The sequence below is a fragment of the Mesocricetus auratus genome, unplaced genomic scaffold (genome assembly GCF_017639785.1).
Source record: "Mesocricetus auratus isolate SY011 unplaced genomic scaffold, BCM_Maur_2.0 Super-Scaffold_100020, whole genome shotgun sequence".
NCBI classification, from domain to species: Eukaryota; Metazoa; Chordata; class Mammalia; order Rodentia; family Cricetidae; genus Mesocricetus; species Mesocricetus auratus.
The window spans coordinates 4,815,691-4,828,803 of NW_024429201.1; the positions used below are offsets into that span (position 1 = coordinate 4,815,691).

The window sequence follows — 13,113 nt, forward strand, 5'->3', positions numbered from 1 at the left end:
TTGCTTTGGTTTTGGTTTATTTTTCTTTACAGAAAGACCCTACATTGCTTCATTTGAAAGCTTTAGACAATGTATTTGACCACACTCTTTCCCCTCATTTGATTCTTCCTAGACCCTCCCACCTCCCTACTCACCAAATTTTGGTTTTGTTTCTCCTCTCTCCTTCCCCTCCTCCTCAAAAAAAAAAAAAAAAAAACAAAAAACAAAAAACAAAAAAAAAAAACGGACAAAATAAAATAGAACAAAAAAGAATGGAATCCATTTTGTGTGGGCCAACTACTCCAGGGCACAGGGTCTGCCCTGGGGTGTCATTGATAGATGAAATGTCAATCTATTAACTTTCCATTTCCCAGCAGGGATCAATTGCAAATAGTTTATTGGTCAGAGTGGGCCTTATGCCCACTTCCCCTTCTCATTGATGGCATTTAAAACCTGAATTAAATCCATCATCTTGTCCCATACAGGTAACTGTATAATAATTTTATATTTACTCATTTTAAAGGTAATTGATTCCTTTTACTGTTCTATATTAGTATTAAAGATTACAAACAAAAATTCTCTAAAAATCTGCCCCTCACCCTTAATTTTTAAATAAGATAACAACTAAAGATCAAACATTAGGAGACATTTAAGGATCACTCTAGCCTTACTTATAGGATGGTTACACTAAACTCAACTTTTTGGTTCTAGTCAGTATAAAATGTAAGTCAGTCACATTTATAGGGCTGGATCTACTGCCCTCTGCTGGATGATTTCACTAATTACAACACACAGTGTTGCCCACTGGTTCATTGAACTGGACACTTTTTCATATGTGTATATGGTACAACTTACGTCAGGGGTGTTTAACTGGAGACACAGTATGCAAAACCAACAGCACCAGAATTCATCTAACAAATATCTGGTGAATACTATAAGCTCAAGCACTTTGGTGACGACGCCCTTGATCTCAAGGAGTTGAAGCCAATGACGCTGATAAAACTGCTGCATGTAGTACTTCAGAGAGCATCGGGTGCCATAACACATCATGAGCACAGGAAATGGGCAGGGTTCTACTTTCAATCAGAGCAGTCTGTGAAAGCTCTCTGTCTACACAACACTCAGAGGCTGGAACAAAGTAAAGAAGCAGGGTGCATAAATCTCAGAAGAACAATCTAGTAGCGGTGGGAGGACTTGCCCACACCAGCCACAGGAAAGCAGCAAGCCTGCAGCAGGATGGGAGGTGAGGAGGAAGACTAGTGCTATGCTGGATCACAGACTCTCCAGTGCTGAGATTAAAGGCGTGCACCACCGCTCTCAGCAGTAGCAGAGATATCTTAAAACTTGAATGCATTAACACCAAATGCAACACATTAACACCAGGGGTGCAAAATCCTACGAATATACACAGTGGCCCAGTAACCTAATGTGTTTTCAGGGTTAGGGTAGCTGACTCCAATGCCTAGCTCTTGATCCCCCACAGATGCAGACTGAAGCTTGGGGAAGAGCAGGGAGATCCTAAAGTGAGAAGGTTGACATACACAGATGACCCCAAACACTAGCAGAAGTGGGTGCAGACTTTTCTCTCTTCCAAGTGTCCTTCTGATGCAATCCTTAGGGGTGGACGAAGGAACAGAGACCAAGTAACCAAGAGATCCCTGAGGATACAGGGCTATCCTGTTGCTCACAGCCGTCAGGACAGATAATGTTCTTATAATAATAAAGGTGGGGGACAGGGGTGCGGGGTTGTCATATGATAGGCTTTCAGAAAACATCTGTTGAACATATGAACTAATTAGATAAAATGTGGTTTTCCTGGATATAATAGGATTACTAAGCTACTTGCCAAAAAAGAAAAAAGAAAAACCTCTTCAGTGTGTTTAAAAGTAGTATTTATTCTTAGTATGAATGTTGCTAATTCTATGATGATGTTAATTATCCAGTTATGCTGGTATTTTAATTATTTGTGAGTTCAGAGTGCCCCTTAAGCCCCCACCCACACCACACCTATATGAAGTGACAGATGTGTTGTTCATCTCGGTTGCCATGGTCACAACACAAGCATTCCAACGCCACATTACAGAACTCAAATATATTTTACTTGTCAAATATATGTCAATAAAGTCAAAAAATTCAAAACAAATTCTATGAGACTTTTGCACACAAACCTGCCATGACAGCTTCACCAATCCAAAGCTAGATGTTTGGTATAATAATCTTGCAGAAAATTTGTTTAGTAATAACTTCACACAGGCTAATGTTACATAAACATTATGAAAACTATCCAAACTACGTTAATAAATAATTACATAATCTCTCTAAACAGTTGTGAGCCAACTTTTAAACATCAGACACCATTTTAATACAAACCACTTGCTGCTTGCTAGTTATTTTGCAATAATTTATGCTAATTTGTACAGACATAAGAATACTGATAACTAATGAAATATAAAAAGCTTTATTGTATAATTAATAGATTTTGACGTCATGGCAGTCTCTGTAATATGAAATTCCTTAGGTATTATCACTGACGATAAACACTGAAGTCATAGCGGAGTCTATAATATAAAATTCCTTAGGTATTATCGATGACTATAAACAAACAGGATCTACTTTTAAGCTATTTGAATCGTGATTTGTTTAGTTTCACTTTCAAGTTATGTAAGATATGTAATATCAAAACTGACAATGACTTTCTGATCCTGCCAATTTTTTGTAATACATGCTTGACAACAGGGCTGTCAATACACTGTGGGACAGAGAGGTCTTCCTAGGACAGCTGACCATAAAAGGAAGGCCACAGCTCATTGTGAGCAGGCTGAAGTCAGGGTTAGTCACTGAAGGGTGCTCTAGCACCTTATCTCATGTTTAAACTCAGCCATTTCTTCCCATCTTTGGGCAGCCCCTCTTCCCACACACTCATGCACTCTGTCTACTATTCCCTCATTGGTGTAGCCTAGGAAATTGGTGACCACATTTAAGACTTAGTGAACCAAAAATTAAGTGACTAATCACCAGCTGCCCAGAAGCATTCTTTGTTTCTTTTCCAAGATGATGCTGATTCTTCATATATTTCCTAAAAACACAGAACCACAGCAGATATTGTTAACAAGAGAGAATAAAAGACACTTGAAAAAGTCAGACAAGAGAATAGTACATCTATTGCTACCACCCACCCCTTTTAGCAATCTAAGTGACACTTCCATGAGGCACCAAGAGTACAAACATAGATGACAGGCCAGAAGTTTTCACAGGACAAGATGCAACTATAGAAAAGGGTAAACAATTCCATCTGGACCACCCACCTCTTTCATCTCTACTTTATCAAGAGTTAAATTATGAATGAGAAAATGGAAAGTCTTTAGCTTTAAACCTTTTTTCTTTCCCAACTCACCCACTTGGACATTCCTAAAATTAGAGGTGGACTGGATTTCCACCAGCTGTGAAGTTACGTGAGTGGCTGGGAAGTATTAAAGCAGGCCTGTAGTGCAGTCCCCTGTGACCTGTATCTATCTATCTATATATCTGTCTGTCTGTCTGTCTGTCTGCCTGCCTGCCTGTCTGTATGTATGTATATATATATATATATATATTCCTCTCTACCTGCCTGCAGCCCCCTTGCCTGTGTCTCGGACGATCTTCAAGTGTGAACTAGACAAAGAATCAGCTGGAACTCAGACAACCCAACAGGAGGAGGAAAGTCACTGTCTATTCCCACACTGGCCAGATTTCATCTCTACAGTGAGAGCAATCCAGATTCAACTACCCTTAAATTTATTCCCGTAGTTTCCACCTCTAAGACTCATCTCTTCTCCTTTCTCCTCTTCTCCCCTTCCTCTTTCCTCTTCTTGTCTTCTCTCATTCCCTCCCTCCCCCTCTCCATTCCCTCCCTTCCTGTCTCTCTCACCCTCTCTAACTGCCAGCACTCATGGAGGCCTACTCTATACCATGTGTTCCTTGAGGCATATATATGTTTGTGCTTAAACTTGGAAAACAGCTCTACATAAACGCACTATAAGGAAAACAAGATTCTACAGATATGCAAGGCATATGAAGCCAAATTCTGAATGTATTCTTCACTCACATCCTTGACCTATGAATAAAATCATGTCCACATGGCAAAATGAGGCACGGTCTTCACTTACCTTTTTCCATATGGGTACCTTGGCTTTCAAAGAGTCAATGGCATAGCTCACAGCTTCAAGGGACGCAGCTCTGTGAGCTGAGGACACAGCAATAATTGTGCTTGCTTCTGACACTGGAACCAAACTGTAACAAGATGACGAAGAAATAACCAACATCTCCCAACTCACATATTAAAGAAACCGCTAAGAGGGTGGGACAATCTGTATGTATATTAGCGTTATAGTGTAATTCTATTTTATTTGAATGTCTAGTTTAACTAGAAAATGAGAATTCATGTCAGTTATAGTTAGTGGATATTAGCATCTATCCATAAAACTTTGGTGGGGACTAAGAAGAAAAGGTTATCTCTAATTCAGTAGTTTACAACCTTCCTAATGCTTTGACCCTTTAATACTGTTTCTTATATTGTGGTGATCCCCCAACCATAAAATTATTTTCGTTGTTACTTCATAAATGCAATTTTGCTACTGTTGTGAATTGAAATGTAAATATCTGTGTATTCCAATGGTCTTAGGCAACCTCTGTCAAAGGGTCATTTAGATCCACAAAGAGGTCATGGCCCATAGGTTGAGAACCACTAACAGAGATCTAATTCAAACAAGGTTCAGTGTAAGATGGTATATAAAGACTAAAGTGACCATGAACACTTAACATACAATTAAAAATAATAAGTATCAGTTAATCTTAAGCAACAGGATCGGCAACACCCAGTAGTATTACCAGTTAGTAAAAAAATTATAGCTAACAACAAAATAATGACAGATGTCTTAACTGCTGGCTTTTTCTAAAATCCTAAAATGCCATTCTTTTTGGTAGTATGAAAAATGAACTGTTTTTAACAGCTTCAGATCTGTAGCCAACTTTCAAAATACATGAAGCCCAGAGCCCAGAACAACTGTCCTAAGGCCTCAAAGATTTAAGAGACATTCCCACAGGCACTCAGGCCAGGACCTGAAAGTCTTGGTGGCTAAATTTCATTAAAGCAAAAGAGAGAACGAGGGCATCCAAAGCTGCAATCCAACAAGCAGTCAAGGCAGATGCTGGGAGCCCTCCCTATTGTCCTGGGGGCTCTGGGGGTTGGGGGCCGGGAGGACAGGGGTAGGGTGGGATGACAAACCTTCCTTTCTCTGTAAGGGAGAATCTGAGGCAGTATCAATATATAGACAACCATATACAACATCCGAAAGATAAGGAAATCCTACCCAAGTCGATGGAACATCGCAATATGTCTGACTGGCCATTTCTGCCTAATGTCATTACAAATTTTTCTGATTTCATTTTCTGCCATTGGTAGATATGCTTCATATTCTAAACTAATGACTTTTTTGCCTTCAAAGTTATTTCTTGTAGTCCCTAAAAAGAAAAAAAACATAATCACACAATGAAAATAAGATTTGTCCTATAGTAGAAATACTTGATTTACAGAATTTTCTTAAAAAGGATTATTTCTAACTTACAAACAAGTGGTGTACATTTGTCTAAAACCTACTTCAAATTTTTTACAAGAAAACTTGACTAGGAGAACAAAAGATAATTATCTCCAAGATGATCAGGAAATAGTAATAATTACGCAAACTCTCTGAAAGCACTCATATGCCCAAACAAACTGTGCTCCTCTTCTCCCCAGAGCTGTTTCATACATAAAAGGAAAATATCTGTGTTCCCAGTATTATCAACAAACACATTTTAGCTCAATATTTGGAAAGTACAAAATTTCTTTCTTAGCATTGACTTTTATCATGCCTTTATTATCCATGTAATTTATTATAGTTTGTTAATCAAAAAGTAACTAAGATAAAACTAAAACTGGCGAGCTTCTGTCCACTTCCATGGGCAGTCTTAGTGTGCCATTCAGGACTGTGTGAGCTTTGACCGATAACACTAACATAGAAGGCACTCTGTGTCCTTTGACAGTTGATACTAACTTGGAAGGCACTCTGTGTCCTTTGACAGTTGACACTAACATGGAAGGCACTCACTAGTTTCTACTCTGTAGAATCAGAGAAGATTACAAACTCACCTACAAAGAGAGACACTGCACCACACATTGGGGAGATCACCAACTGTGAGACTTCATCCACTGACAGTTTCTCAGCAGTGAACTGTATTATGTCCTTAGGTTTCTCTTCAACCTCATCCACATCTTTCCTAGAAACAAGGCATCAACAGCCCTCAGCAAGAATGTCAGAAGTAACACAGTCCACCTTTTTGTGGTTTCCATATCCATTTTTTCTATAGCAGGTGGGAAGAGGATAAGAGATAAGTCCAAAGTTTTAACAAACTAATACAACTACTACTATCCCTCATGAGTCTACAGGAATTGACTACAGGCATGACCATTCACATGTGTCCATATCTTGTGCCAAAATACTCCAAGAATGTAATAATTGCTCATCTCTCTCATCACAATCCAATTGAAGTATGACCACTTTCATCTGTATGTATGTCATCACTAAACACTAAGTACCCAAGCCCCACACCACCTAGAACACCACTAACCACTATATAACCAAGCCCTATATACTTAGAACATCACCAAACACTATGTAACCAAGCTCCATACCACCTAGAACATCATTAGCCACTATGTAACCAAACCCACATCACAGAGAACATCACTAACCACTATGCAACTGAGACCCACACCTAGAATGCCCTTTTCCTTTATTCAAGCAAGAGATGGGAAAAGGGAAGGGATGATGATTCCATAGGAACAAGGTGCCCTCCACAACCTGGCTCAAGCCCAGCAAGACGAGGAGGAAAGAAGGCAACAAGTGTGACCTCCTATTTTCTAGGTATTGTGTAAAGTCTTCATTTATTCATCAAACAGTATTATGCAAAGCTATCTGCTTATACTATGCTGGGTAGTTTCATGTAGATTTGACACAAGCTAGAGTTATCTGGGAAGAGGGAACCTCAATCTGCCCCTTTCAGATTGGCTTTTTCTTGATTGATGATTGATATGAGAGGACCCAGATCACTGTAGCAAAGTGTCACTTTTAAGCTAGTGGTCCTAGGTGCTCTAAGAAAGTGGTCAGAGCCAGACAGGATAAGCAAGCCATGCGGACAAACCCAGTAAGCAGCATTCCTCTGTGGCTTCTGCTTCAGGTCTAGCCTTGAGTTCCTGTCCCGATTTCCCTCAACAATGGAGTACAACCTGAGAGTTGTAAGCACACACAAACGCTTCCGTTTCAACTTGCTTTTGGTTATGGTGTTTGTCATATAAGTAGAAATTCTAAGGGCCAGAGACTACCCTAGGCACTGGTCTGTGGGGAACAAAAACACAGGCTCCTGGCCTCATAGTGCTCACATGTGAATATGAGAAGCAAACCGACAAATAACCACAGGACCAGAAAGATGGTTCAGCAGGTAAAGGTACTTGTCGTCAAGCCTGACTACCAAGTTTCAAGCTCAGGACATACATGGTGGAAGGAAAGTCAACTCCTACAAGTTGTCCTCTGACTTCCCCATGCATCCTGTGGAGTGTACACACACACACACACACACACACACACACACACACACACACACACACACACACACACACAGAGACAGACAGACAGACAGAGAGAGACAGAGACAGAGAGACAGAGACACAGAGATAGAGAGAGAGAGAGAGGGGTATCACGAACCTACCACGTTGAGATAACTTAATAGAAATAAATGAATTTCTCAAACAGGTCTCTGAGACTGTTGCAGATAAAGGGATTCCAAAGGTCTCTCTAAAGAGGTAATGTTCAAAGTCAAGGCCTGAGAGATAAGAAGTAACCAGATGAAGAAAGAGAACAGGGTGTAGGTGGTGAAAGGGAGTGGCAAATGTCAGGACTCTGGAACAATAAAGAATATGATATGCCTTGAAGCACAGGAGTAAAGGGGAGAGGCTAGCCTGAAGCTGGCCAGGTAAGAGGCCATGAGAAGCATAACTAGAAACCCCGTGACGGTTCATCTGATTAGAACAATGAAAGAAGGCTCAGAGAGGTTATTACAGACAAGTTCAAAGTGCTGAGAATCTAAGAACTCCTAATCCAGTGTTTGTTTCCCTGTTATCCAACTGACTCCCAGGATTTCTCACATTTCCGTGTGCCAATGGAGGGGCTTAGCTCCTTTACACCAGTCGTATTTATATCATTGCCATTTCATAACTGTAATTTTGTCTCTGTTATGAACCATAATGTAAACATCTAATGTGCAGGGTTTCTGATATGTGAATCCTGTGAAAGGGTCATTCAAGCCCCAAAGAGGTCGTGACCCACAGGATGAGAACCACTGCTTTACCCCATTTTCTTTCCTGAGAACACAGAAACCAAATAGGTCACCTATGTGCTTCCAACCATTCTGAGTCCTTATACCTCTGATTGTACTCAAGCTCTGCTTGCAGGTTCTAAAATTAGCTAGGACAAATCACTCAAACATGATATGATGCTATTAGCAATCTTTCGCACCTTTCTGAATAGCTGCAACTACAGGTACAGGCTTTAAAAGCAGCACTCCCTGAGGTTACCATGGTGACATGTTGATCAGAGTGTCCATTTGAAACTAAGATCCATCTCTAACAGGGAATCCTCTCATATCCAGACAGCCGGCCTGAGACAGACCCCCAAGTGTGGACACGCTGGCATCTGCTATCCAGCTTTCCAGGAACGTGAGGCAGAGGAAAACTGGTACCTTTGGCTTGTCTCTAATGGGGATAAACCGTTGCCTCTGTGTAGGATATTTACTGTTGTTTTAGGGCGAAAAATTCCTATCATTTTTTTTTATCCACAGCTCAAAGAATTTCTAATCAATAATAATATAGTTTGCAGTTTATCTCTTCTTCAGTTGACAATAACATAAGCTGTTTTGACTCGATCCTTAAGCTTGATGCTCCCACACTACCCAAAAGAACATGTACATGCATCCCACTCCACCATGAGCTAAACTGCCTTTGGAGCCACACTGCCACACAGCTGTGAAGCCGCACTTTGCACTGGGCAGTGACTGACTGTCTTGTTAAGTGGGACATTAACCATTTCACTCCCTACTTGTATAATTTCTTTACGTCCGAGGAAGCTGGCATCAAGTCTGAGCAACCACATTCGTCAAGGAGTAAACAGGACCATATCACAAAGACAAATTCAAATTTGGGTTCTGTCACTGTGACCTAAGGCCATGTTTAAACCATGTGACCAAAGCAAGGTTTTGTGTGTGTGTGCATATGTATGTGTGTATTCATGAACCTGAACAGCAGGTATGCTTGAGTGGAAGTCAAAAATCATCATTAGTGTCCCCCTCAATCACCTTCCACCTTATTTTTTGGAAACAGAGTCTCTCACTGAATCTGGATCTCACAGGCCTATACATCCTGGGGAATCCATCTGCCTCCGCCTTCCAGTGCTGCAATGGGATGTATATGCTGCCACATCTGGCTTTCACAGGGGTGCCGAGTCTCCAACCCAAGTCCTCATTTCTATACAAGCATTTTACAGACAAAGTAACTCCCTCAGCCCCCTAAGATGAGGGTGTTTTTTTTTTTAACTTCTCTGAATTTGTTTCCCCACCATCCAAATACAAACATAAGAAGATCTCAATAAGCAATGTTAAGGGAATATAAGGAATATGTCAAACTGACATTCAACTGCTCACCGTAGAAGTGATGGGAGATGGTACAGTGTCCATAACTACCTACCATCAGTTATCTCAATTACTGTTGTACCATCAGCAAAGGGCTGGTGCAGACAGACTCACAAAGAATATACAGTAACAGCAAACCACATACACAAGACTGGCTAAGTAAAAGAGATACCGCATACCTAGATGGCTCCGATGCACTATCCTCCACTAATTGGAGGGATAATGGCAATTTCGTCTCCGGGCTGAAGCAGGAGTTGCTGATCTCCAAGCTCGACATACTCTTGACGAACAGCAAATATCACCTGATTTCTAACATCGGCCAACCTGAAAGAGAAACGGTCTGAATAAAGTTGCAAAGTGAAAAAACAAAAAGAAGAAATTCCAAAGTGACCTGCACCTCACATCTCCTCAGCTGCATCTAAGAAATCATCACTCACAAAGGTATGAATCTAACTCTTGGTGCACATCCCCTGAAGAAGATACTTGGTTACAAAGATAGGTTAGATTACTATTTGCTGAAAAGCTTAATGTTTGGGGTTGAAAGAAACAAATACCCCCAAACAGGTAGTATTCAAAACTTAAAAAAAAAAAGAAGGAAAGAAAGAAGAACTTCCCATCCAGACCATGGCCTTTTCACAGCCCTGAGTGTCGTAGATGTGTAATAAGTCTCACTGAGAAGTCTCCCACGAGGACAGCTGTGTCGCTGCAGGTGGGCAAAACAGCACAAAGGTCTTGCCAACTTTCCACTGAAAGTAAGCCCAGTCTCAAAGATTCCTAGCCAGGGAGAAGTATTTCGTGCTGAGCACACAGTGCAGCACTGAGTTCCGGGTTACCCCTCCCTCTCTATGCAGCACTGAGTTCTGGGTTACCCCTCCCTCTCTATGCAGCACTGAGTTCTGGGTTGCCCCTCTCTCTCTATGCAGCACTGAGGAGTTCTGGGTTATCCCTCTCTATGCAGCACTGAGTTCCGGGTTACCCCTCTCCATGCAGCACTGAGTTCTGAGTTACCCCTCTCTCTCTATGCAGCACTGAGTTCGGGGTTACCCCTCCCTCTCCATGCAGCACTGAGTTCTGGGTTACCCCTCCCTCTCTATGCAGCACTGAGTTCTAGGTTGCCCCTCTCCATGCAGCACTGAGTTCTGAGTTACCCCTCCCCCTCTATGCAGCACTGAGTTCTGGGTTACCCCTCCCTCTCTATGCAGCACTGAGTTCTGTTACCCCTCTCCATGCAGCACTGAGTTCTGGGTTACGCCTCCCCCTCTATGCAGCACTGAGTTCTGGGTTACCCTTCCCCATGCAGCACTGAGTTCTGGGTTACCCCTCTCCATGCAGCACTGAGTTCTGAGTTGCCCCTCCCCCTTGATGCAGCACTGAATTCTGGGTTACCCCTCTCTATGCAGCACTGAGTTCTGGGTTACCCTCTCTATGCAGCACTGAGTTCTGGGTTACCCCTCCCTCTCTATGCAGCACTGAGTTCTAGGTTACCCCTCTCCATGCAGCACTGAGTTCTGAGTTGCCCCTCCCCCTCTATGCAGCACTGAATTCTGGGTTACCCCTCTCTATGCAGGCAGAAGCGGCACTATAGGCATCGCTGGGGCATTTTCAAATAAATCCTTCTATACTCCATCCTAGAGGGGCCTGAGGTAAAGATGATGATGGTTACACTTCAAACTTCCAGACAAGACCAGGAGGAAACTTTTCAAAAGTCATAAAAACCCAAGCTCAGCAGAGTGTAGGGTTTGTTATATTTTTTTTTAATCTCAGAAAACTTGGAGTATTCCAAAGAAAAGGACAGAAACATTTACAGTGAATATTTTAATAGCATCTTTTACATGATCATCTTCGGTTATAAAGGCAGGATTTATATCTTTTGTCTTAGAAATTATAAGAATGATTGTAAATTATATAGATGCCTTCCTGTGTCTTTTTTAGTAAATTGCCTGTACTGTTCCTTGTGGCACTTGAATATTTCTTAATACCAAAGTTTTAAGAGTTCAAGAAAATGACAACTAGTACTCTTATGTTAACACACACACACACACACAATTTACACATTTTAAAAACATTCAAGGGGTTGGTGGCGCACACCTTTAATCCCAGCACTCAGGAGGCAGAGGCAGGCAGATCTCTGTGAGTTCGAGGCCAGCCTGGTCTACAAAGTGAGTTCCAGGACAGCCTCCAAAGCTACAGAGAAACCCTGTCTCGAAAAACCAAAAAACAAACAAACAACAAAAAAAAAAACCATTCAAGGATCCATTATATGCATTCTACAACTTTAACTACCCAGGATGTAGTGTCTCTAGCTCCTTCCACAGCTGCAACGCCTTGATTTCTTGCGGCACAGAAATGGTCTCTGAACGAACTCCAGTAATTTCAGCACTTTTTGCAAAATACAACACTTCAATCTGAAAGGAGAAAGGATTCTTTGAACAACCCGCACTGAGAAGTTTCCAAGTGTAAGTGCTTATACAACTTCAACATTTGCACAGGTTCGTATTTGAGACAAACGTTTTACACTCAGTTCTGACTTCTTCGTACTTTTCAAACCTGTCACAGGCTTGTGTGGCACCATTAAATTCTAGTACATTTCGTTAGAAAACATGGTAAGTCTGACCTCAATCCACACAGAAGTGATTCTTCTGTAAATCACACAACAGCGAACATGGGTCTGGGTCAGGAGGTGAATTACGCAAGTAAAATAAACAACCCAATCAGCAAAGGCCTAGCTTTCACTTCACGGTGGCCAAATGACCTTTGATTCCAGTCCACATTACAATTAAGTTACACAACACACAAAACTTGACATGCAGCAAAGCAAATGGGCTTGAATTACAGGGTAAACTGGTACTGATTAGGCCAAACCTGAGCAATCAGCCTGGGAACTAAGGGACATACGTGAGCAAAAACCGGTTCACTTGTCTCTCAGGACAACTTAAGTCGCTACGCAATAATCACGGGGTCTGCAAATTATCCAGGGCCTGCCAATCCATAGGGGACACACATTCTCCTTTCAATAATTCTTAATTGGGTGCGACTTAATTGTAAACAGCGTGTCTGTCAAAAGGAATCATCAGGAATGACAGGAAAACAACAAGTCTAGGGGCCTTGAGAAGGGAGTCGGTCCTGCAGGCCACACCAGAGTTCGGGGACAGAACGTGACATTTAGTGAGCTGCAGGCACAAGGCCCGGAGCCAGGGAGGGGAGGGAGAGGAAGGTCCTCCCGAGCAGGGCCGGACCTGTGGTGGAGCCCCGAGCCCAGACTAGCTCGCTCGCGCGTACCAACTCTTACCTGGCACCGGGGAACCATCCCGCTGCATACCGGGGAGCCGGTTTACCAACGCAGAGGCGCCTGGTGACTCAAGACGCATGCGCAACCAG

At 41.9% G+C, this 13,113-nt stretch overlaps 1 protein-coding gene across 1 annotated transcript; it reads right to left on the bottom strand.

The window, feature by feature from the left end:
* Window positions 1-1,854: 1,854 nt before the first annotated feature.
* Window positions 1,855-12,140, bottom strand: Mocs2 (molybdenum cofactor synthesis 2). Its single transcript, XM_040728883.1, has 6 exons — window positions 12,019-12,140; window positions 9,915-10,059; window positions 6,146-6,273; window positions 5,328-5,478; window positions 4,125-4,248; window positions 1,855-3,055 (listed from the first exon to the last, which is right to left on the bottom strand). The coding sequence occupies exons 2-6, from the start codon at window positions 10,010-10,012 to the stop codon at window positions 2,987-2,989; spliced, it is 570 nt and encodes a 189-aa protein (XP_040584817.1). The 5' UTR covers window positions 10,013-10,059; window positions 12,019-12,140; the 3' UTR covers window positions 1,855-2,986.
* Window positions 12,141-13,113: the final 973 nt, after the last annotated feature.

What these genes read in the sequence shown, in the direction of transcription:
- Mocs2 (XM_040728883.1), bottom strand. Translation starts at nt 10,012, where the DNA reads ATGTCGAGCTTGGAGATCAGCAACTCCTGCTTCAGCCCGGAGACGAAA. An exon ending in GCGATGTTCCATCGACTTGG is followed by an intron (nt 4,249 to 5,327) that starts GTAGGATTTCCT and finishes ATCTTGTTACAG; the next exon opens with TTTGGTTCCAGTGTCAGAAG. An exon ending in AGGTACCCATATGGAAAAAG is followed by an intron (nt 3,056 to 4,124) that starts GTAAGTGAAGAC and finishes CTGTGTTTTTAG; the next exon opens with GAAATATATGAAGAATCAGC.